This window comes from Populus nigra, chromosome 2 (genome assembly GCF_951802175.1).
Source record: "Populus nigra chromosome 2, ddPopNigr1.1, whole genome shotgun sequence".
NCBI lineage: Eukaryota > Viridiplantae > Streptophyta > Magnoliopsida > Malpighiales > Salicaceae > Populus > Populus nigra.
In genome coordinates, this window is record NC_084853.1 from 38,747,964 (window position 1) to 38,773,481 (window position 25,518).

Here is a 25,518-nt window from a genome sequence, read left to right on the forward strand (position 1 = left end):
GTTTTTTATGTAATTTTTTTTATCAATGCTCTCTTTGTTTTTTTTTTAAATTTTGAGCTCAATTTTTTAAATAATAGTTATTTTTTTAAAATTTTATAATATTTAAAAAATATCATTATAATTTATCCTTATTTTTTTCTTTGATACTTTATATAAATAAAACGTGTTTACATGATGTATTTATGAAAATTAAAATAATTTGTCACTGAAAAAAAAAACACAACCTCTAATATAAAAGAAAAGTAGTTTAAATTAAAAAGAAAAGTCAAGGTTAGATATGCATAAGTATTGTATTTTTTTAATAAAAAATCTAGCATTTTATTTTAATATTTAATTATTATAAACAATAATTGATCGGTTTATTGCTTAATATATATTTTTTAATTTATTTTAGTAAACACAAACAATATCTTTGTATTTTCTGCTATTTTGTCAGATTTTCATATGAATATTCATCTATAGATAGATAGATAGAAGATGGGCCAAGGCCTCTTGGTCTCTAAGCATTGGACCTGTTTGCAAAATTCAAAATTAGGTTTGGGCCATTCTATGACGAAAGCAAAAGGGCCCAAACAAGTTTTACCTCCAGAAGTCCAATCCGAGGCAACGAAAACTACCAGAGCTGAATACCAAGCGCCTCCCGTCACTGGATCGTATATAAGCGGAAAGAGTCCTTCCTCTGCTAAGCCAATCGAGACTCCAAGTTCGAAAAAATGGCCCCTCCCAAAGTGCTCATGGTAAGCATCACTACTTTACTCTCACTCTCTCTCTTTCTCTTTGTAGTGAAGAAGAAGCTCTCTTATCGAAATGATTGCTTATGACAGATTGCAGAGAAACCTAGCATCGCTCTATCTATTGCTTCTACAATCTCCGGCGGCCAAGTAAAAGACACTCTCTACCTCTGTTTTGTGCTTCTCAAACCCTAGCTTTCTTTTTTTTTTTCCTTTTTCCGAGTTTATTCGCATGGTGCAGATGCATAGTAGGAAAGGCACTACCGAGGTTCATGAATTTGAAGGAATGTTTAATGGATTTCGTGCATACTTTAAAGTCACTTCAGTCATTGGACATGTTTTCAGGTCCTTTTCTCTCTCTCCCTTCTCTGCTGATCCATTAGTTTTGGCTTTATGTGTAAAGTAATGGGTGTTGAAAGTTATAGGGTTCCCTGTTTGCTTTTTGTTGGATGACTCGGTTAGTTTTTCCAACATGTTGTTGCTTCATTTTTTTGTTAAATTAACGTGTCTTGGTGCTGGAGACATGCATTTTTTTTTAACTTCATCAATAGGGTGTGTTATCCGGGATTGACTGTTACCTTAGCTAGGGATTTCTCCTGGACATTGTCCATTACTTATAGTTCTTAGGGGCAAGGATTGAAAAGGTATAAATATTCATAGCTGAACGCCACTGTGAGTATAAGATTGTGGGATTTTGTTTGCATCGTGTGATAGATTATGATTCTGGCTTATGGTAAAAAACGAAGATACCATGCTCGTAAGTGTATTGAACATGTGCAATTAAATGACAGTTCCTTTTACTAAACAAGTAGAGTGTTGGCTATCTATGGCATGTTATATGCATATCAGCATTCAATGGAATTTGTTTTGGTTCAGCTGTAAGTGTTTTGCTTATCTTAGCCGCAATAGCTTATTTCACACTACTTATTGTGTTTCCCCCCTTTCCCCTCTTCTTATGCAAGTTTAGTGTAGATTTTCCAGCAAAATATCAAGACTGGGCCGCCACTGATCCTGCTGATCTTTTTCAAGCTCCAATTCATAAGGCAGAAGCAAATCCAAAGGTCAAGCTGGCTCTTGTCATCTTTTTGCAGTTTCTTTACTAGTTTAAATGCCAATCATAATACTTGCATCCATGGGTCTGTGCGAAGATCTCAAATCACAGTGCATGTGACATTTTCATTGCATGTAAAAATTTGATGTTGTGATATCCATCAATTTATGCTTAGGGTGTATTTGAGAGTGTGGTAGCGGTTGTTTTTCATTCCCAAACACATTAAAATAATGTTTTTTTTTTATTTTTTTTAAAATTAATTTTGAAATCAGCCTATCAAAATGATCTGAAAATATCAAAAACATTTTACTTGAAAGCAAAAAAAAAAAAAATTTTCAAATTTTTTCAAAAGCGCTTCCGAAATGCAATGCCAAACATCAATCAGGTGCTTGTTCACACATGCATTGGCTGCTTTCTCCTATAATTCATGCAATATCCGTTGTGATTATGATAATGTCTTTCAATAAATGCTTTCTTATATTGCTTGCAAGTTGCAACTCATAGAGTAGTTTTTTGTTTTTAAACAAATATATGTAGAACTCAACATTTATTGAGAACACAAGTATCGTGGACTGTGATTTTTTATAATTTTTTTATGCAGATGGTTTAAGTCTTCTTTTCAGAGAATAATTTGACTGTTTCTAGGTGTCAAGGTTCAATGCTTGTAGGTATTTAAGTCAAGAAGCTCATGGTTGCAGGCACATATTTGTAGGCATTTAAGTCAAGAAGCTCGTGGTTGCAATTATTTGGTATTGTGGTTGGACTGTGATCGTGAAGGAGAAAATATATGCTTTGAAGGTAACTTTATAGCTTTTGAATGTTTTGATGCAACTCTCATGGTTATATAGTACTTGATTTTTTTTATGGAAATCTAGTAAATTTGAATTCTAATACTTTATAAAAAAATGAGGGTCTGAACGAGAGTGGTTAATCAGTCTTGAGAAGTGGGGAAGACTCGAAATATTTGTGTCTTTGTGGACTTGATTGTGCAAAAGTTGATTATACATAGCTGGTTATTTGTCTAGGAGGAAGAAGAGAAACCATCATCTGGACCACTACAACAGACTGCCATCAAAAACCCTAAAAACACTAAATCATAACTGAGAAAACAGCAAATCACAACCACTGGTTTGAAACCTTAATTGAAGAACCCAAACAATTATGCCATGCTACTTGAACTCACTGTGCCAAAAGTGAGATTTGACTTTAATGTGGCAAATAGGAAATTTGCAATGAATAGACTTGAAGAACCTAATTAAATCTGAAATGGCAGTTGGACTCTTGCAGACCAAAAAAAGTCTTGTTTTTCATGCCTCTCATAGCTTGAGTTTTGGATTTCCACCACAGGCAGGTGTTCTATTCATTACTGTCATGGACTAAAAAAAACAAAGATACATTGCTGTCCTCACCAAGAGGGAACCATCATATGTAATATAGCTATTTAGATATGCAATTGAGAAATGGAAAGGAAGCCTACTTAGAAGGACTGCATGATGTATAATTGGAGGCTGATCTTCACACATGCAAATGAGTGTGTGCGTTATAATGTGTCTTAAGTTTGGGTAACATATTAGTAGATTTTATTCTATCACAATTCAGCTTACCTACACACTTTTTTTTGTTCTGGAAAATGGATGGAGCTACCATTTGCTGGACTTACTAACAAAAATGGTGCATTTGCTTATTAATAAATTTTTCACCTGCTAAAATTTATGTTAACTGTATCAACTCCCGAGAGCTTGGATGCACATGCTTTCTTCACAAAATTGGTTGTCATAATTTTCTCCAAATATTTGACCTCAAAATTAGAATTTGTTGGAATTTAGTCAAGACTATGTTAGCTACATAAAACAAGTATAAAACAGTTATAATTTTTCACTATCTATCCACCATAATAAGTGAAAGTTCATTGTTTATACAGTTATTCAGAGTACCGGTTTTCAAGCATATGATGATAGAAGAAAGGTTTATCGCGCACGATTTTCTTCAGTTACTGAGAAAGACATTTTGAAGGCCATGACCTGCCTAGTTGAACCCAACGAATATGAGGCACTAGCTGTGGATGCTCGGCAAGAGATAGATTTGAAAGTTGGCGTTGCATTCACACGATTTCAAACTAGTTATTTCCAGGGAAAATATGGCAATCTTGATTCCAGAGTTATCTCGTAGGTTCTTTCTTCTCTTATTATAGTTTATCATGCAGTTGTCTTTAGCATTGTAATGGTTTGTTTTCTTGATGCTTTCGAGTTCCATGCGTCAATAGGAATTCTATTCCGTAGTCTAGAATCTCTGAACTCAGAGAAGGTTAGGGAAAATTAAAGATCATTTTGATAAATCTTTTCATTTTCTTCCAAGTGCCCATCATTGGATTAAATTATACAATTTGTTGATTTGGTAGCTTTGACCATTAAAAGAAAAGTAACTGATGTTTGGATGTGGATGATTCACATAGTAGTATGATGTCATTTGACAGATCATCTGGAATATTGGTCCTATCTGAAGTTCTGTTCTCCTTCATTCTTGTTCTTCATTTAGCCACCATACTATTCTAGGAACAATCTTAAAGTCCATGACAAGGAAGAGAGTATATGTCTGCTCCACTCGCCCCTCCTAACTCTCTCTCTCTCTCTCCTGTGCAAAGAAAGCAATGGGTTTGAAGAACAATCCCGACATTGGGTTTTTTTTCTTTGCTGTGAGGAAGATGTTGGGCTGATGCTGCTTCAGGAGTTTTGAGTCAATTCAAAGCATCCCAGCCATTGACTGGGATGCTTTGAGTTTGATTGGTATAACTGTTTGCTTTATTTGTTTGTGAATTTTTTTTCTTGTGATATGGAACTTGAGTGAAATTGAAGATGGTAGATCCATGAATCCAGCTTCCTGTTTCTATTTGATACTTCTGTTTCCATTGTCGCAGCAATTTCAATGGCCAAAAAAATAGTGCACTCACACACACATCTATTCCTTCTAGTTTATGTTACTACTTGGAGAAAAAGTGGTGGTAAAGAGAGAAAATGGCCTTTGATAGACTTTCTTCTGTTTTTCTTTTTTCTGTTTTCTGTTTTCGAAAAATGGATGTTGCAGTAAAACCAACCCTTTTAGAGTGGGTTCTGCTTCTCCTTTATATAGCTAATTAATATTATGAAAATAGTATAGGTGACAGTTTTTTTTGGTGAAAAAATGGAAAGGTAGGTAGGCTATCCCACACTCTCCAGTAGGGAACATTGCGCCCACATCACACCACCGTTTTATTTGGAAAAAGCCCCACCTCTCCTATGTTGGGGCCGAAGCTTAGGGTCTTTTTGAGGGTAGCTGTGATCATGCATGGGGTGACAAGTTGACACCAGTTTGTTCAATATTTTTAAAAATTTGGTCAACAGTCAAAACTCCAAATTACCTTGGTTTTTTAGGACCACATTTGTATGTTCTAGAGTTCAAGGTCTTGATTACCCATATTGAAAGTAGTAGGATGAAATCCAAGAAACTGGACAAGTTTGAGCATTAATGAAGGCATGAAACCTTTGTTTGATTCTATTAAATTTCAAGAGCCTTGGTTTTGCCTTGATTCACAAGGTGTCTCTATCCATCCTACCCCTTTATTTCCTCCTTTTTTTTTGTACTACATGTAACAACATAGCCTATTTTTTAGTTAAACCACTGATAAATGAGAACGAAGCAACATATTGAAGCATTCTTCAGAAGAAACACGAGCCATGCTACTGGTACCGCTGCTGTCTCTGCTTTATCAGTGTTTGGGGATTTCAGGAGCCTTAATTTCTTATGGATGCAAGAAGTGCCCTTTATGAATTTCAAGGGTAGCCTAGTGGATTCTGGGTTTTATATCCTTCCCTTTAGTCACTTTATTTTGTTATATATCAATTTACTATATTGATTTCATAGGAAATTACACTCTTTAGTAACTGTTTATTGTTCTCTTTCATCTGTTGACTGCATTCTTTGTTGTCTTTTATGTTCTTTTTTTGTCCTCTTTGCTCACCTGGTTGGGGTGGCAAAGGGTCTAGCTTGCTTTGCAGATTTCTGACTGCGGTCTTTTTTTTTTATTGCAAATGCACTTCACTTAACTTTAGATTATGTTTGTGTATGGACATGAACTCCATCTTGTTCCAATTTTTTACCTCAAGCAATCAGTTAATCATGCTTACTCACCTCTTCTTTCAGATATGGGCCGTGTCAAACTCCTACCCTTGGGTTTTGTGTACAGAGGTATTTGCAAATTACTACTTTTAAGCCAGAAAAGTTTTGGGCTTTGCGCCCCCACGTAATGGTAGATGGCTATGAACTTCAACTAGAATGGGAACGTCACAAGTTATTTGACTTGGATGTGAGGCTTTCTTTTCCTTAACCTAGATTTTCTCAGTTTTAGCTTTTATCTTGACAGAAAAGCTGTATCATATTTTTACATATTGCAGGTTGCTTTGATGTTTCAAAAGCTGGTATTACAGGATAGAATATTGGAAGTAACTGATATGTCAGAGAAACAGGAAAGCAAAGGCCGTCCTCCTGGTCTAAACACAGTGAACCTTCTAAAGGTTAGAGAAAATTTGGGACTGAGAAAAGAGTCCTGCCACCTGCAAGCTATTTGGTATAAGCTTGTTTGGTGGCTTGGTTCAGCTTATTTATTTTCAACTTTGTATCTGGCATCTTTGCTCATTTCTGGTGTGAATTTAGGGATTGGGAAAAAAAAAGCTGCTTCTTGTAAGTATTTGGGCTAGCTTGGTTAGGCTTATGCATTTGCAACTTCTTTTCCAGTATCTTTACTCTCCAAGCATGAGCTGAACTCTACTAGGTTCGGGTCATGGGCTCGCAAGTGCAGCTTGAATGTGTCATGGAGCTTAATGTTTGAAGTTCCTAACCATTTTTAATGAGGCACATACACTTAACAGTAGGAAACTTGCATGGACAAAACAAGAGTACCTGCTAGTCCCATTCTCCTTTTTGTTAGTTTTTCACTTGTGTTTCTTATTATACTTCTTTCCTAAATAAAAGAAGGAAAAAGACACCTGGCTATTTGTCTGTTCTCAAACAGCTTTCAAGTTGATGAGCCCCCTAGGTCAGCCCAAGGTCACAAACATTTTTTACACTTGGTTTATTTGCCTGCTTCAAAGCATCTGCTTTATTCATATTCGATGGTACTGGAGAAGTTGTTATGTTCCAAAGTAAGTAAAGTGGGAGAGACTTTTTGACTCAATGCACACCTTCGTTAAACTACTTGCATGCGTTGAATGCAAGTTATATTTTAAGATCCATGCAAGTAACAACAATACTTCTATAGTATAATTATCATATTTTTGGTAGTTCTGGATGTAACCCTTTGACATTATTATGCCCATGAAAGATAATGCTGGCAACTGCTAATTCTGAACTATGCTATGGTTATTTTGATGGGTAATTAAAATTTTAATGCCAAAAGGTTGGGGGAAATCTTTTGTGATACAGTTTCAGCTATCTGCTTAGTGTCAATTACAACTTTGTGGCTAAAGTAAATTAAAAAATCGGTCTCTGGTTCTGTTCCCATTGATGTCCAACTTGGTAGGAAAATCTAGAGTATCCTACTCTAGCATTTTTACATGAAATGGCTGCTCTCAAGACTCAAATCTCCTTGTGGTTGTATGGCTAGCACTCTTACCATTATAATAAGCAGTGTTCCCTATTGCCTAGTGTCATTTACTCCATCTGATCTTAGAGTTAACTCTGCAAGTTCTTTGTATAGATTGAACATGTGCTTAAGACACCAATGTGCTTTTCAGATTGCATCAAGTGCATTAGGCTTCGGACCTCAAGTGACCATGCAGCTGGCTGAACGTCTATATATTCAGGGATTTATCAGGTTTTCCTAAGTTTCTTGTCCCAATGTAATTACTTTGTTCTTTGGTTAGTTGCACTAGTTTTGGCTAGCAAATATAAGTTCTCTACTTATTTTCATAGTCATGTTGTTGTATCATTAGCCATTCTTAGCTGAATACTATTGTTAGAGTTTGATTTATTAAGATATGAAGTATCTGAGCGTCGTGACAAAATTTGTCTTTTCGATTCATTGTGCTGGAACTGGATAAGAAAAATGGTTTATTGCACTAATAATATAACCTATAGGTGTACATGGTAGATTCTAAAACTGAAAACTATGACGACCAAACATGTAGTTTCCAAAGGTTTGGGTGTCCAAAAGTATATGCTAATGCTAATTTAAATCTTTTTTTGTTCAGGTGAGTGACCCATCTAGAGAAGTCTGGGCAGAAGGGCAATGCTAAATAAATTCTATATGCCTTTTTCTTAATGTAAATAATATCTCATGAAAAAAATTATGAGATTAAACAATAAATAGGGGAGTTAATGTGGAGTTATTCACTTTGCAACCGATTTGTTAGTTTATATTCTCAGAGCCTAAGGCCCTCTGATTCAGTAATATGGACCTATCTTTTTGAAGCGCTTCTTTGTCTATGAATTATACTTGTATAGCCCCTATCCCTGTTTGACATATAATTCATGTAGTTTGTACTGTTTGTGCATAGAACAACTGTTATTTTACAATTATGCACAGGTCATAGTTGAATTTACTGTCCATCTTCCCAAATCAGCTATGTTCTTGAATTGAATAATATATAATATTCACAATTAGAGGCCTTTATGAATTGAAGATTGATAATAGATACATAAATATATACATGTTGCTAGATCCTCTAATTATTCAAATAATTGGTTTAATTAATTTTCTTTTTCTTTGTGGAATTCAATACCCCTTATAATTTTATGCTGCTCTTTTAGTTATCCACGTACAGAGAGCACTGCCTACCCTTCCTCATTTGATTTTAAAGGCACACTTGGTGCACTAGCAAACAATCCAATGTGGGGCGATTATGTCCAGGGACTGCTTTCTGGTGGTTATCATAAGCCTCAGTCTGGAAAAGATGCAGGTGACCATCCTCCTATAACTCCAATGCGGTCAGCAAATGAGGATATGCTTGAAAGAGATGCCTGGAGGCTATATCAGTATGTCTGCCAACATTTTCTGGGGACTGTATCTCCAGACTGCAAGTATACAAGGTAAAAGTCTCGAAGTTTTATCCTTGTATTTATGGTCTAATCTTTATTGTCTTACCCTTGGCTTTTATCTTTGCACCGCAGTCAGTCATGAACCTATATGACACCTGCTCTTCTAATTTTCTAATTGTCATTTCATTTGCTGCTACATGTTTGCAAACCTTTTCTCTTGCATTCCATGTCCTTTCACTTCAAAGCTTTTCCCTGATATTATGCTGTTCAAAGCTTTTATTTTAGATCGCCTTTTCACCTTGCTCACAATGGATGTTTGAAGTCAACTGAAAACCATGTCATTCTCATAATTGTTAGCATTTTTGGGTTTGATGAGAGAATGATATTGAAAGCATGCTTTGCCTTAAAACCAAACGTTTATGAGTGGAGAAATGGCAGCTTCTCATCTGTGCTATTGTCAGGATTGGCCTTAATGGATGGATGGGGGATGACCTCTCTGCAACTCAACTTGTTAAGGAATTCTCAGAAACTATGTTCTTTCATAGTGAGGTGGAAAGAAAAAAGAAGCCATATTCATTTGGTATCAGAAGCAATTGTTTTCAATATATGTGCCATTGCTAGGAATGGCCCCGGGTTGGATGGGCGATGAGTGATGCCTGCTCTCCATTCAACTAGTCAAGAATTCTAACAAACAAATTTGTCTTGGTCTGGCTCAAAGCTTGTTTTGAATCAACTTGAAAATCAAAATATCTAAGTTTGAGCAACACTTTTTAGGACAATGAGGCTAGGCCTAGCCATTGTGCTCGACTCAATAGCTTGCTAGCTGGTCTTTTTGCTAACTCTTATAACAGGTTATGAATGCTATGGCACTTACAAACTCTTGTTACTGCTCACATTTTTGGTGCATATTATTTCTTTGACCAAACTCTAAGCCTAAAGTTATTATTTTCTCTTAAAACCTCCAAGCTCTTACATTTGAAACAGTTGATGCCATCACAATAAAGCCAGCTAGAGAATCCTTAGAGATGAAGGTTCGTCTTCTATCATTGTGGTGGACTTTCTACCAGAGCAAGCACTGGATGGATAGGATTTGACTATAGCATGCTATATACCAATCGTATTCTTGGCATATCTTAGCTGGAGTATACCATGCTAATACAAAGTTGCATAGCATGACAAACAGAGCAAATGATAGTCAAGTTGCATGGCCTGCTGTGTGTATTGGGTGTCGGTGAAGCTAGAGAGGAAATCTTAACTTATTTTGTGGTTTAACAGTGCTTCTGCTTCTTTTCGTAACAATCTAGAAGTCATACACAGAAGAGCTTCACAATAAAATAAAGCAAAACAAGAGGGTTGCCTCTTTCTATACAAATGGCCACCATTGTGAGCCATCCTAAGGGCCAGTGATTTATGTCATGTGTGATGTAATTTTAAAAAGCTTATGTGATCAGAATTGTGTAAAGTTTGGCATATGTGGCTTCATTGTAATTTTTTTGCTTGGCAAGTGTGTGAGTTCTACTCAATAGCTTGGCATGTAGGGTAGGAACTCATGTGATAGGCGTGTTGGAAATCTGGATCCCAGCTCAAGTATTTTTAAGTTTTTTACATGCTTAGTCCAAACATCCTAGTCATCTGCTTGGCTTGATCCTTTAGCATCATTAAGGCCAAACTTATTTGCTTTATCTGCTATGGATGGAGTGAGACTAATGTTGATATCAAATGTTGAATATGAACCATGTCATTCCATGCTTTCTTGGAGTTTGGAGACCATTAGACTTTGAATGTACATATTGGGGATCGACTACCTGTATAGTGATTATGTAAGTAGGTTAGAATGTTGAGTGCAACATAATTTGTGTTATATTAGCTAGAAATCAGAAGGAAAAGTGTCATTTTATCTTGGGTTTTGAGTCAAGTATTGTTGGAACCATGCTTCATGCGAACCCAAGTGATCTTTAATTTCAACTAAGAAAACTGTATAAAGCCAAACTTGACATCTCAATGTACAGAAACTTAAGACTGCATTTATGTGTTGCTACCAAATCAATAGACTGCTATTCTTGTTATTGAATGTGTCTCTTACAAAATATTAATTTGATTGAATTGTTGTCAGTGGTACCTGGGTGGTCAGTCAAGTCACAGCGTTTAAGAATGCTATGATTGATATGGTTTTTGTCTCCCACTGTCACAGTTTTATTTTGCGAGAACACATACTTATTATCACTCAATGATGCATGGATGACTATTCTTCTTGTATTCATTTTCAGTGCATTTGTGATAGTTTTATCTGATTTTTCTTTCTTCTTGACAGATATCTTACTCTCTTTCTTCTCCCTGTACTGTTTCTCATCTAATTTTATGTTCATAGACAAATGATGTTCATTTCAGGACAAAGGTAGAATTCTCAATTGGTGGAGAGTTCTTCCATTGTATAGGTCTGCATGTTATAGTCAAAGGATTTACATCAATTATGCCATGGTTGGCAGTGAGTGAGAAAAATCTTCCTCAGTTTGCAAAAGGAGATAAAATTGAAGTTTCTAAAGTTGAGCTATTTGAGGTATTCTTGGAACTATCATGCTTGCAATTTCTTCTGTTTAGTGCCTGAATTTTATCAGACACTGTCCCATCCAACTGGGACTCAATTTTCCTCTCTCTGGGTTTTTTTTTTTTTTTTTAAGGAGGGAAATATATCATACTTAGGGGATTCTCTTTGAGCCTTTGATTGTTTTGGGATATGAAAAGACGATAAATTGTTGTGGAAATGTGCCTGTGCTATGACTTGGTGCATTTGGAACAAGTGCAATTCTATGATTTTCCAAACAAACTTATCCTTCCGACTTCTTTGGTATAAATTTGTGTTTTTAGCATCATTATGGTGCCTCAGCTGTGAGACTATCTAGTCGATTTTCCCTTCCAGATAATACAAAGGGATTGGAGAACACTGTTGATTTAGTTTTGCCTTTTTTGTATTCGTTCTTTTGTTTATTCTGTAGGACGATGCCTTATCTTCTGCCTGTACATTCTTCTCCTAATGTTAATAAAATTGTTTTTTTTTTTTTGTTCAAAAAAGAAATATTAAACTTGGTCTGGGAACACTATTTCTGGCTTAAGGTGGATCAATGCTTGTTGACTAGGATTATATCTGTTCCATGCCTCTTTAGGAAAGGATTGTGCTATTTATAAAATGCAACAAAATGACAACAGTAAAACCAATATTACTTTAAATGTTTCAGTATTATGGCGGTGCTTTATGAGTTCATAAAATATGTAGGGGCAAACTGTTCCTCCAGATTATCTCAGTGAAAGTGAGCTGATTTCTCTTATGGAGAAGAATGGAATAGGTACAGATGCATCAATATCTGTACATATTAACAACATCTGTGACCGCAACTATGTTCAGGTACATTATTATTTATCCCTGTTAAAAAAGGTGGATTTTCATTTTTTACAAGCTCTAAAAGAAACAAATTCTTCCTTCTTCCTTATTATTTTGTCTTGTTTTCCCCAATTCTGATATTCCCTTTTGTTCAAATTGCAGGTACAAGCTGGTAGAAAGTTGGTTCCAACTGCTTTGGGTATCACACTAATAAGAGGCTATCAATGCATTGATCCAGATCTCTGTTTACCAGATATTCGTGGTTTTATTGAGCAGCAGATTACCCTTGTTGCCAAGGGTGAGGCTGATCATTCTTGTGTTGTTCAGCATGTGCTAGAACAATTCAAGCGGAAGTACAGTTACTTTGTTAAGCAGGTCATGATTTGATTCATTCTTTTCCTTCCCTTTTTCATCTTTCATTCATAGCTGAAAGCATTGCTTGATGCAAAGTGGAGTTAGGCATTGAACTTTTGTCCTCTCCGCTCTCTCTCATGTCAACTTTTGTGGTAACCTTTATAAATTAATATATCATTTTTGCCAGTTGTAGAATGATAATAGTAGAAATGCTATTTTAGGTAATGTGAGGTAGACTAGATCGCCATCATATCACATTAGTGTGTTATCCATGGAGAAAGTGATGCCAGAGTTACATGGATTTTCCCAACCTATTTAATTGAATGGGGAAGTCTTGTTGATTTATTTGACTTTTTTTGGCGACCATTGTGCCAATCATTTTGACAGGATTTTTTTTAAAAATATTCAGTAATCTATATATGAAGATGTATAGTGCATTGCATTTGTCTGCTTTGGCTGTACATCACTTTTAATCTGCTACAGTAGTCAGTGTTGTTGAACTTAGATTGTGATGATTACTTTTCTTCCTTACTAGTTTGCTTGCTTTCTATTTGATCAGATTGACAACATGGATGCATTGTTTGAAGCACAGTTCTCCCCACTTGCTGACTCAGGACGTGCTTTTAGCAAATGTGGTAAATGCCTGAGGTACATGAAGTACATTTCTAGCCAGCCATCGCGTTTATATTGTGGTACATGTGAGGAAGTTTATTATCTTCCTCAAAAGGGAACAATCAAGGTAATTAACTTTACCAGAAAAAATTATCAATGCTCTCGATTTTATACCAAAATGCATGAATGAAATATAGAAAGAACTTTACAGTATGTTTCAGGTTTGGGAACTGAGGAGGCTGTGCTGTAGTTTCATATTATCATGCAGTAGCTTCTTTCTGTCATTTGGCTAGGATAAAATTGCCTGGTATTCTACAGTTTCATGTTTTCTTCATGGACATGATGCTTGTCTCAACATTCTGCTACTACGTTAAGCACAAATGAGCATTTTTGTGCCACTTCACTATGCAATTTAGTTTTTCTTCTGTTTTCTCCTGTTTGTTTGATAAGAATATCTTGAAATAAGCAGGCATTTCCCGAAATGAATTACAAATTGAGGAGTGTATATAGAGGAATTCTAGATTGACCTGTTAGCATCAATTTGTTTTGGGTATCCTGTGCTGAATAAAAGGCTAAAGTGAAGAATTTAATTTGACTGTCTTCATATAGACATTATATAATGTTTGTAACTTGCTAATGTAGAAGAATAAAAGAGAGAGAAGATAAAAACTATTCATCCTGAGGAATTCACTACAAAACAATCATGGTGGACTTCCACCTCTCAAAGTTAAAACTGGAATTGTCAATTCATGGACAACTCCAAATCCACTCGTACAGTCATGCATTTTTTTTTATTTTAATCTTTGGATTCCCTAAGGGTCTGTATCAATGGGCAGGTGCTACTAGTTGAATTACTATAGCGTGTCCAAATCACAATGATATGGAACTCATTGGTGAAAATGCTCACCATACAGTGGGATTATTAGATTTTGTGACTAGGTATCTCTTGATCATCAGATTTGAAACTCCATAGCATTATTGTCTTAGATCTTTTGTGAGATCAGTTTTAGCTAAACCATCATTTTACCTAAATAATGTTTTGTTGACGGGAATACAAAGATGTGAACCAGTAGTAATTATGACAGAGTTTGTGGTTCTGGCCCCTCAAAGCCTGAGGTGTTTGCTTTTACGTGCAGTTAGGATGGCATTACTGTCATCCTGTGTCTAAAATCACCGTTTTGTTCCCTAATAACTAGCTGATTTTTTTTTTTTTGCAGCTGTACAAGGAACTAACATGTCCTCTGGACAACTTTGAGCTGTTGATCTTTGCCATGGCTGGTCCAGAAGGCAAGTCATTCCCTCTTTGTCCTCTCTGCTACAATAGTCCTCCTTTTGAAGGTATTGACGCTCTCTTTGGTGCTTCTAAGACCGGTAGTTCTGGGATGTTGGGGAAGGGGGCAGGCATGCCATGCTTCCTCTGTCCGCATCCGACATGTCGACATTCTTTGATAGCTCAAGGGGTTTGTGCTTGCCCCGAATGCAATGGGACACTTGTTTTGGATCCTATAAGTGCTCCCAAGTGGAGACTTTACTGCAATATGTGCAATTGTCTTGTCTTGCTCCCTCAAGGTGCTCACCGCATTTCCACTACTCGAGAACGATGTCCTGAATGTGACTCAACAATCATAGAAGTGGATTTCAACAAGAATACGACGCCCTTGGAGGATGGAGCAACCCTGCATGTTGGTTGTATTCTTTGTGATAATCTGCTTCATTCTCTCGTCGAGGTGAAGCATGGAAAGTCGTTCTTCAAGCGAGCTGGTAAGTGGGCAAGGTCAAGGGGAAGAGGTGCTTCTAGAGGAAGGGGACGGGGTCTTGGAAAAATGGACCCTAAGATGAGCTTTCGGGATTTCTAAACGAGCTTTTCTGGATAATTATATCGCTCTTCTTCATAAACAGGGAATCCGGAGTTTGCTACGTTATGTTGTGCGAGCATAAAGCTGTGAACTTGTGGCGTTTGGAACTTTGACGAGAATGAGAGTATAAACTATTTTTATGTACTGCTGTTTTCATATCTTTTCAAGTTCAGTATACTGTCGCTTTTTCTTCAGTTGGTCGTGAAGATGCTGTGGTACTGATGTTGCCACTGGGCGGAGCTGAAGGTGAAGCCACCTAGAACTCTTGTCTAAAGAAAAATGTCGGGGAAATTAAAGTGTCAGCACCCCCTAAAAAATAAAATATTTTTCTCTATTTAACTCAAATTAATAAAAATATATTTCCGGTGAAAAACAGACTTCCCATTTTAATTCTCTATACTAATTTCAACAACCCAAGGATGAATGCAGGGTGGTCTCTAAAAAAAACACAAATTGACAGATAGGAGATTCCTATCCACTCCCGACATCCAAACGCGGCCTTATGTTTATAAGAAACAAGAGAGAGCAGAGATAATAGGAGTGGTGTTGGACTCTTGTGTCCTAATCATCTCCAGTCATCCGTCACAGAATATTCCTAACGGCGACCAAACAAATCCTCATTTCCGAAACCTGACAATAGTCTTTCTTTACTTCTATTACTTGCTAATTTATTTATCCTGCTACATTATTATTATTATTATTATTATTATTATTATTATTATGAGAATTAAATTCTACCAAACAAATCCTATACTATTATCCTCAATTTTGTAAATAGAAGGAGATAAAATCCTATTTTTCTACAAAATAAACAGATCATTTTCTATATCTGATCCAAGAGATGTGAGGGTTTTCTCATTTTCCCCCACCCAGAGAGCAAAAGTCACTGCCAAACAAAGACTCAGCTATATCTTGTAACAGACAAGAGTCACCAAAATTACATGACCTGTTTTTTAGCACCCCTGCTGCTGTCTATCTAGTTTCTTCCCCAATTCTCCCTCGCTCTCTCTCACGCGCTCTTGTCTGAACCAATTTTCCATTTAAAGGGGTAAGTGCAATTGCCTCTTCTCTTTTATTCTCTCTCCCTGCCTTCTTAATTATACTTGGAGCAAAACTGGGTATGCAAAGACTTCCTTGCTTCAATCTTGAGTTCCGAATTGCATGAAAAATTGAATCTTGAGCTTCTTCCATCAAGAAAGAGAAGAAAAAGGAATGAACTTTGATTATGCGTTTCGTTTCTTGGCTTTATTACTGTTTTTGTTCTGAAATCTTATTTCATTTTCTTCTTCTTCTTTTTTGTTTGCAGGGCTGCTGTTACAGTTGTTATAGCTGTTGAATTTGGTTTTGGAGAAATGAGTGCATTGAACTTGAGCTGGCATAGTAAATCATTAGACCCTCAAGTTGCCTTGAGATGTGGCGCTTATCCTACTTGTTCTCACCAAACTAATGCACTAGCTTTTAGAGGCAGTGAATCAATGGGCCATTCTTTGAAATTCCCATTTGGAAATTCTTCTGCTAAAACAAGACTAAGGAATCATATCCGCCCTCCTTTGCGGGTGCGTAGTTCTCTACACTACAGGGTATTATTTAGTTGCCAATCAATACGTGAAAATTTGCGGTGATCTTTTGTCTACGCTGTAGGTTGTCTGTGTGGACTATCCAAGACCGGACCTTGATAACACGGTGAATTTCTTAGAAGCTGCCTTGTTATCTTCATCCTTTCGTTCTTCTCCGCGTCCAGCTAAACCATTAAATGTTGTCATTGCTGGTGCAGGTGATGAAATCTTATCCTTTTTTTTGTATGGGAAAAAACTGTGTGTTGATTATTTAGATTGATTTCTATCTATCTGTAAAAAATTTTCGTTGAAATATTGTCCTCGTGTTTAATTAATAATTTTGAAGCTCGTACTTTCACAAGATTTTTGCATGTACTCTTGAGAGATTGTGCGATGCTTATTTGTGTGCGTGACTAAAAATTTTCCTTATTTTTTCAGGTTTGGCGGGTTTATCGACTGCAAAATATTTGGCAGATGCAGGCCATAAGCCTATATTGCTTGAAGCAAGAGATGTTTTAGGTGGAAAGGTTTTTACACTGCTCTATTTTTACCCACTTCTCAAGTTGACAACATACTTCTGCTTGCTTGTTTTTCAATTCATTTGCTAGGTTGTTTTTTGTCCTATCATCGTTGTCATTACAATATAATTTATAATTTCTTGTTGTGCTTGATGATGTAAATGTTAATAATCTGAAGGGATATTGTGTTCTTATATTTGTCTAAATGGTGTACAATAAATCTTAATAATGAAGTAGGTTACTGTTTTCCTCACTCTTTCCTTGGGATGAAACGATGCAAGGATCTCATCTTCTGCTTTGTTCATTAGATCTATCTTTTTTTGTTATTTTATCAACTGATATTTGGCCTGTTTTCTGATAGGTGGCTGCATGGAAAGATGATGATGGAGACTGGTACGAGACAGGCTTGCATATATTCTGTAAGTTCTCATTACTAGTAAAAGGAAATCGGGGATAGAATTTTAAGCTTGGTTTTTTTTTTTCTCACTTCGTATGCATGTTCATTAGGTAAGATAGGTTCAAATTCCTTTGTGAATTCTGCTGCGTCTTCACTTTATAATGCCTTTTCAAATTCATCCTTACTTTATTTGCTCTTTAATGTGTTTTTGTGGAAAGTACTAAACATACCCCTGCTTTATGGTTTTTCTGTTCCCATTCTGGCTATTGTAATCTAGCTGTTGATTTTTATGCTTCATGAAGTTGTTTCTTTCTTTTTTAGGTGTTTACCTTTGGTGATTTTATCGTTGATCTTATTGAATCTTTGTTTTGTTTCTTGCAAGTTGGGGCATATCCAAATGTGCAGAATCTTTTTGGTGAACTTGGTATCAATGATAGGTTGCAATGGAAGGAGCATTCTATGATATTTGCAATGCCAAATAAGCCAGGAGAATTCAGTCGATTTGATTTTCCTGAAGTTCTCCCTGCACCATTAAATGGTAAGCAACTTGTGTGAGCAAATAAAGAATTAAGGACATTTGTTTGATATTATCCCTTCAAATATTGAGGCTACTGTTTTAGTGGCAAATGGTAAGACGGAGCAAGTATGTACTGTCAATTCTTCAATCAGTAAAGCCTTTATGATGTGATACGGACTTCTTAGCAGATGGTTGGTGTCATCCAGCCTCAAAAAAATCACCATGTTCTCATGAACAAGAATGAACAGGTAGAAAGATGAGAGATTTGGTTAAAATTAAGGTCATCTACAGAGAGGTGGAGATGGCTCTCTGAACTAATTCATAAGCCAATGCATTTTATGCTTGTTTTCTGTGCTGTAAAACTATTCCACTTGTTACCTGGTAGGGGTCAGTGAAACAGTCCTTGGGTCTGTTTCATGTGACCACATTGAGTCACCATACTTCACATCAAAAGGATGTTTATTCTTATAAAATTCATGTTTAGTTGAATTTCCTCAACAGTGCACCACATCTTTCTATTTTTCCCCCCAGATTACCTTATATTTGTTGGAAATGTATTGGCAGGGATATTGGCCATTTTAAAGAACAATGAAATGCTGACTTGGCCAGAGAAAGTGAAGTTTGCAATTGGGCTACTGCCAGCAATTGTTGGTGGACAGGCTTATGTTGAGGCTCAAGATGGTTTAAGTGTTCAAGAGTGGATGAGAAAGCAGGTATACTTTAGCATGCCAAAATCAATAATGTAGATGCGTAAGCAGCTCATGCACACAGGAAGTCCCTAGCTTATTTGTTATAAACTTAACCATTTCCTTAGTTGGAACAATACTAGGAGATGTAACTTATTTAGATAGACCAGAAGCAGCCTTGCACATATAGTTTAATACTTGAACTTCAAACCAAAGTATTCACCAGCTTTCTTGCCAGAACATACACAAATAGAATTTCATGCTAACTTTTATGCTCTTGAAATCATGAGCATTAATTAGACCCGGCATGTAAATGCTATATTTATTATGAAATCATTTGGTAGGATTTTATATGGTTCTTGGATACAGATTCGTGCTTAGAGGTACAATATGTGTGTGAATCTTAGCACTGACGTTTATCTTGCTCAATGAAATCTTGAATTGGAAAATATCAGTGTTGGAAGATGAGGCTTATGTGATATGGTTGTTATGTTTACAGTATCCTCAGGTGTAAGGCTTCAGATCAGAGAACCTTCAGCTTCCCTCCTCTCTACCCTCCTTTTAAGAAAAAGAATTTAAGCGAAGATTTCATTCTTTAAAGTACATAGCTTACTATCTTATAGGTCGTAAGTATATTTCACATGGGAATTCCTCGTAGAGAATTGCATAACCTTGTAAAGAAGGATATCATGTTTTGCTTTTTAATTCATTCTCAGGACGTGTTTTTCTAATTAACCTGATCAACTAACAGATCATTTGATAATTTTAGTTTTTGAATCAAGCTTTGGTTTGTTTAATAGATTTCTCATTAACTTATCCAGTCTATATGAAATTGGAATATAACTTGACATACACAAATGACCTTTTGTTTTATCTTTTTGTATTTTAGGGTGTACCTGATAGAGTGACTACTGAGGTGTTTATTGCCATGTCAAAGGCTCTAAACTTTATTAACCCAGATGAGCTTTCAATGCAATGCATTTTGATAGCTTTGAACAGATTTCTTCAGGTATGCTAGCTACTTCCTACCATTTCCCTTGGATGTTGTATGAAAAATTTAAGTACTCCATGTATAGGATAGGAAATGGGAACTCGGCTTTGATCTTTGGTGAGATTTGTTATTTCAAGTACATTATGGTTGGAATTTAGAGCAAGTTTTTGCTTATTTTATGCTTGTAAATCATAGTGCCTTAGGAAATCCACATATTTGTAAATAGGAACCTCAGGTTATACCTGTCATGATTCCCAACAATAAAAAAAATTTCTACAAGGATTTCGAAGTTCATTCCCCCCCTTTTTGGTTCTTTTGAGTCAATTTAGTTTTTCAGACTGTTTTTGTATTTGAATGAATAGAAATCACTTATGTCCTTTTATTATTTTTCTTCTCATTTGTGGACAAGGGTTATCAAAGAAACCGTAAACTTTGGGATGTGATGATCTTAAGTGAACTCACCAATGTCCTATAACTAAGCACATGAGTTCATTATCTCCCATCTCTAATTTTTCTCAAGTTGCTTTGGACTAAAAATTGAATTTCTCTTGATTTCTATCACAACCCTAAAAGTAGGCACATGACTAGCATGAGGGTCTAGGCTTGATTCTCGCAACCCTCAGAATACATACACAATTAAACATATAACTTGTGTAAACAGGATTAACATATCATATATAACATAAAGCTTATGTAAACAGGAATAAAATACCATATATATGTTCAAAACACACTAAAGTTTCCTATACATAACACATTTCATACAAAAGCCCTAAACTAATTGTAATTGTGGAACTTTAGTACCAAGTTTACATGGTCAAACCCAAACTTTGTACAATCAAATCGGGTGGCATGAAAAAAAAAACCCACAAGAAGAGGAACTCAACACATCGACTCCTAGTCACATGAAACTTGACTTGCCAATAACTTTACACCTGAAAAAGACAAAATAATAAAGGGGTGAGTTTTCCACAATCCAGTGAGTAAATAATACAAAATATACAAGAACAAGGACAAGCATAACACAAACATCTAACTAACTCATTTAATAAGCTATCATGTTCATGCTTAACATAGCTTATAATACTTAACCAAAATCATATAGCTTATACTTGCTTTCTCTCGGAGTACCACATATCAAAAAACATATGAAAGAAAGGAGAAAGAAGTTACTTTCTCATGTCACATGTCCCAATAAAAGAACCTTTGTCAGGTAGGTATCATACATACCTATCCATGTGTTGGCCAACACACGGGACTAGCTAAGGCATACAAACTTTTCTATGTGCACATACGCTAACATTTCCCTGTTAGTGATAAGTGTCCTGATAATATGTAACTTTGTAAAATCCATACTTATCATATGAAAATTAGTAATCAAATCCATTAACCAGAACCTTATTTTGTCAGATATTCACAAATCAAATCATAATCCATACTTCATTAATTAAGATAACTAATCACATGCAAATATACATATACTAACTAAAGGAACTCTTTTTATGCCGCACATACATGATTTAATTTAAAAGAAAAATGATTTTAAAATTTGAAGACTTAAGGTGCGTGTCCTCAGAACCTAAGCTCTATATACATATAAGATTGAATTTTCAAATTTACTTAATTATATTCTTAATACTTGAACAAAATCAAAATGAAAAATAACTTAATCAAAATATGACTTAAAATCAAATTAAATGTCAAAATTCCATGTCAAGATATTTTTAACTAACACCTAAATGCATATTCTGAATTATTTTCTCACTATATATAGTCAGAAAAAGATTGAACTCGAACAACATATAACAATCACTAGAGAGTGCTAAACTTGTAAATAATTCAAACTTGGTGAAGTGACCATTTTCCTTGCAATTTCATTTTGTGACCTACAAATGATGTATTTGGGTTCATTAATAGGTCTATACATGATTGAACATACATGCTCTGTATTTTTTATAAGCTATAAGAAAACATTTTTTCTAATAGATGGAATTTTGTCAATCGTCAATAGGAGAAACATGGTTCAAAGATGGCTTTCTTGGATGGTAATCCCCCAGAGAGGCTTTGCATGCCAATTGTTGATCATATTCAGTTGCGTGGTGGTGAAGTCAAGCTTAATTCTCGGATAAAGAAAATTGAGCTAAATGATGATGGAACAGTGAAGAGCTTTTTACTAAATACTGGGGATGTGATTGAAGGGGATGTTTATGTGTTTGCCACTCCAGGTATACTTGATCTTTCCCATTACAATATATAGCTAGTATAATTTTTAATTCATGTTCTCTAATATCAATAACGTATGTTGCTCCAACCAGTTGATACCCTGAAGCTTCTTTTGCCTGATAACTGGAAAGAGATTCCTTACTTCAAGAAACTGGAGAAATTAGTTGGAGTTCCTGTTATTAATGTTCACATATGGTTAGTGATAGATTCCATTTTCATGAATAAGCAAAATAATGACAATACTCTGCTAGTGTTCTTACTACCATCATGTTATATCAGTAGCTTTCTTTGTTCAGCTTTCTGGTTTTGACTACCTGCGGTTTGCTGCAAGCGGTAGCACCTCTTTGCATTATGCAAGAAGGTGCTTGGTTTGAGTCACGATTCATCATATTTTCTGTTTCCCAATGGTGGAAGTTTAGCCCCACAACTTTCATGACTGGTCAATTTAGTCCCCTTTCTTAACTAGTAACAACTAATAACTAACTCCCATAGTTGTACCCAAAAAAAATAATCTTGGTTTGGCAATGTTGAGAGATGGAAGGAATAACTTTATGAAGGAAGTTTATCGCATTTGTTAGAATGATCTTGTTATGTGTTGCTTATGCACCATGGGAACATTCTTACCAACTGTAAAATTGAGTTCATCAATCATGTTTCCTCAATTTCACAACACTTTATTCTGAAAAACATCATTACAATTTTAACTTTTGTATCATGGTACTCATTAGTTTTTACACTGAAGTCAATACCTATGTTTATGCATCTCTGTTGTTAAAAAGTTCAAACTTTAGCTTGATGTTTCTTCGACAATTATTTTTATTGCAGGTTTGACAGGAAACTGAAGAATACATACGATCACCTACTTTTCAGCAGGTCCTGAACCTTTATTTTGTATCAATTGATTTGCTTAAAACATATATATGTTTATTGTCAAAGAACCACTCAACCCAAAAGCTTATATTTTAGGCGTCCTCCCAATAATGATTTCATATTGTATTCTCTTACACCCGCCTCATGTATGTCCTCTAGACTTGAAACTTGAGCAAGCCCACCACTCTCTAACGGGTTAAGAACCACTCAACTGAAAAAAAATCTGAAGCTCATAAGTAAGGCCCCATGAATGGTTTTACTTTATATTTTTTTATTGCATATAAGGCACATGTATGGTTAATGCTTCTCTTATGCTCATTGGGTGACTTAGAAGCTAGGAATTCCATGAGTGATTAAGTTACTGAACCATTGATTTGAATTTCTATAAATGATGTAATAAGAATCCAATTTTGGAGAAGCTTTCCCCCATGTAATAATTATAGCCAGAAATTTAGAATTAATAGTACCACCAATGATGTTGAAATTGGAGTTAGCAGAACTGTTGCCCTTTCAAAAGTTTTTTGTTTCATAGAATGTTGTCGGGGTTCCTAGAATTGCTCTTTCAATTTAAAACACGTATGATTGACCCCGGAAGGGTTTACTGAGAGCTTTGATCAAATTTGCTACTGGATTTTTGGAGCTTGGACTTGATATTCTTCCACTGCCAATTTTGTTTGCCCTGGTGTCAAGTAGAGTTTTTCTTTCGATTACGAGTGATGTTTTTCCAGTCCAACTATATGTTAAGTCTTATTTTTGGTAATTACATTTCCTTTCTCTTTCTTTCCAAAATTAGAGTCACTCTATCTCCCAACTAGTTTTATCTCTCTTTTTTATGTTGTGCAGGAGTCCTCTTCTCAGTGTGTATGCTGACATGTCTCTGACATGTAAGGTAAAATTGTACTTCAATGGTTTCATTACACAAACTCGCACATGTATATGCATGTGTTGTAAAATTCATGCACGAACATATGCTGAGTTGTGTCCATGGCCATGACTATGCTAATATTTTCATATGGATTAACATAATTTATTGTAGCAGTATCCGGTCTTCATAGAATTTCAGGTACCAGGTTAACCAGTGCAAACTTTTTGTCATGTTCTAGACAAAATGTTGAATTCACCCACTCAGGTCCATTATAAATGGAAAGCATCATACTATTTGCGCATGATGAGGTCTTTGGCCAGCCATTGGTTAAAATCTTAAGCAACTGCTGCTGTTATGTCTCCATTCAGACAATGCATAGGCGTGTTTTATTACTTCAACTGATCAAATCCTCAAATGCAATAATTATGTTCCCCCTCCCCGCCCATAAAAATAGTACTTTTAAGTCAACTGTTTAACTCATTATTTACTGTTGGTACAGGAGTATTATGACCCAAATAAATCTATGCTGGAGTTAGTTTTTGCCCCTGCTGAAGAATGGATTTCACGCAGTGACTCAGAGATTATTGATGCTACAATGGGGGAACTTGCAAAACTTTTTCCTGATGAAATATCCGCAGATCAAAGCAAAGCAAAAATCGTGAAGTATCATGTTGTTAAAACTCCAAGGTTAGACTGCAAACCCTTGCATTTGGAAATACTCTATTGAGGGTGATGGAAGAGGGATTCCCTGCCCCTCGTGTGACTGAAATAATGCATTGAAGTTGAATAACTGACCTAGTGGCATAGTATCTGACCTTTCATCGATCTTGCAAAAAAGTTAACAACGCCATCCAGCAGGACCAGCACCCTGAGTAGTACAGTGCACCAGTGCTTTTGATTGGTTTTCCAATTTCTAATTTACCTAGACAACCTTAACTGGTGAATGATACTACTACTTGAATCTTCCTTTCCCCTCTAAGACGTTTCTGATAAATGTCTCAGGTCGGTTTACAAGACTGTCCCAGATTGTGAACCTTGCCGTCCCTTGCAAAGATCTCCGATAGAGGGTTTCTATTTAGCTGGTGACTACACAAAACAAAAGTACTTGGCTTCAATGGAAGGTGCTGTTCTATCAGGGAAGCTTTGTGCACAGGCAATTGTACAGGTACTCACTGTCTGATCTAGTATGTTCTTTCTGTCATGTCCACTTGTCCCGAAAATTTCAGTTTAGGGGATGGTTCAAACTGATAACTTGTATGTTTTGCTAAGTTGTGCAGATAGTAACTGTTCTTAGCTCAGAATCGAATAACGTAATAAAAAATCAGAAAGGTTGTAGTTGTGGACTTGACTGTGCCCACAACAATAAAGAAACGGAAAAGGAATTCATGTATGAACAAGAAATAAAAATGATAATGAAAAACGAGAAGGGAAGCATTGTGGCTAATGTTTTATAGAATACAAACTGATAAAATGCATCGACTTATATGCAGGATTATGAGTTCCTGGTTGCTCGGGGACAAGGAAGGTTGACTGAGGCAACCATTAGTTAACAACTCTGGAATTACAGGGCATTGGTCTAAAGAATTAGAGCAGGTGGTTCGACAAAAAAAAAACTTCCTGAAGCTTTCCATGCATACTAGAATTTGTAAAGCTCTTAAATGAAACGAATCTCCTCAATTGAAAACCTTCCGTTATATTAATATATGGCATCGTCTTCACATGATAGAATAATCATCTTCCTTTTTGTTCTTTTTTTTATTATTATTCTATCAGCCTATATATCCATCGAAATTAAATTTATTTTTGGATGATTTTAAAAGTACATTTTTCACATCGGTCTGAGAAATTTATTAATTTTTTTTTTCTGGATATTGACTTTGAATTCATGAAGCAAAGGAAGGGAATGA

The 25,518-nt window shown here is 35.8% G+C and overlaps 2 protein-coding genes across 6 annotated transcripts; both read left to right on the forward strand.

Annotated features, from left to right (window-relative positions):
• The first annotated feature begins 622 nt into the window (after nt 1–622).
• On the forward strand, nt 623–15,182 carry LOC133682423 (DNA topoisomerase 3-beta). Of its 4 annotated transcripts, XM_062105770.1 has the most exons (15): nt 623–737; nt 825–881; nt 973–1,076; nt 1,699–1,792; nt 2,481–2,580; nt 3,704–3,947; nt 5,959–6,121; nt 6,210–6,329; nt 7,548–7,627; nt 8,563–8,841; nt 11,179–11,347; nt 12,062–12,190; nt 12,329–12,541; nt 13,080–13,259; nt 14,350–15,182. In XM_062105770.1, exons 1-15 carry the CDS (start codon nt 714–716, stop codon nt 14,986–14,988), a joined length of 2,595 nt encoding a protein of 864 aa, XP_061961754.1. In that variant the 5' UTR covers nt 623–713; the 3' UTR covers nt 14,989–15,182. The 4 variants fall into 4 exon arrangements, with proteins under 4 accessions (XP_061961754.1, XP_061961755.1, XP_061961756.1 ...); XM_062105771.1 differs by lacking the exon at nt 623–737 and having other exon boundaries at nt 851–881; nt 1,704–1,792; XM_062105772.1 differs by lacking the exons at nt 623–737; nt 825–881 and having other exon boundaries at nt 1,704–1,792; nt 2,495–2,580.
• A 607-nt stretch (nt 15,183–15,789) lies between these two features.
• LOC133682425 (15-cis-phytoene desaturase, chloroplastic/chromoplastic) lies at nt 15,790–25,342 on the forward strand. Of its 2 annotated transcripts, none has more exons than XM_062105775.1 (15): nt 15,790–16,106; nt 16,295–16,544; nt 16,630–16,762; nt 16,983–17,071; nt 17,424–17,481; nt 17,842–17,997; nt 18,541–18,689; nt 19,552–19,671; nt 21,665–21,878; nt 21,969–22,071; nt 22,702–22,749; nt 23,590–23,635; nt 24,111–24,298; nt 24,614–24,776; nt 25,102–25,342. In XM_062105775.1, the coding sequence occupies exons 2-15, from the start codon at nt 16,341–16,343 to the stop codon at nt 25,159–25,161; spliced, it is 1,731 nt and encodes a 576-aa protein (XP_061961759.1). In that variant the 5' UTR covers nt 15,790–16,106; nt 16,295–16,340; the 3' UTR covers nt 25,162–25,342. The 2 variants fall into 2 exon arrangements, with proteins under 2 accessions (XP_061961759.1, XP_061961758.1); XM_062105774.1 differs by having other exon boundaries at nt 15,791–16,036.
• Nucleotides 25,343–25,518: the final 176 nt, after the last annotated feature.

What these genes read in the sequence shown, in the direction of transcription:
- LOC133682423 (XM_062105770.1), top strand. Translation starts at nt 714, where the DNA reads ATGGCCCCTCCCAAAGTGCTCATG. An exon ending in CTACAATCTCCGGCGGCCAA is followed by an intron (nt 882 to 972) that starts GTAAAAGACACT and finishes CGCATGGTGCAG; the next exon opens with ATGCATAGTAGGAAAGGCAC. An exon ending in ACAGTTACTTTGTTAAGCAG is followed by an intron (nt 12,542 to 13,079) that starts GTCATGATTTGA and finishes CTATTTGATCAG; the next exon opens with ATTGACAACATGGATGCATT.
- LOC133682425 (XM_062105775.1), top strand. Translation starts at nt 16,341, where the DNA reads ATGAGTGCATTGAACTTGAGCTGGCATAGTAAATCATTAGACCCTCAA. An exon ending in AAGAGTGGATGAGAAAGCAG is followed by an intron (nt 18,690 to 19,551) that starts GTATACTTTAGC and finishes TTTGTATTTTAG; the next exon opens with GGTGTACCTGATAGAGTGAC. An exon ending in ACATGTCTCTGACATGTAAG is followed by an intron (nt 23,636 to 24,110) that starts GTAAAATTGTAC and finishes CTGTTGGTACAG; the next exon opens with GAGTATTATGACCCAAATAA.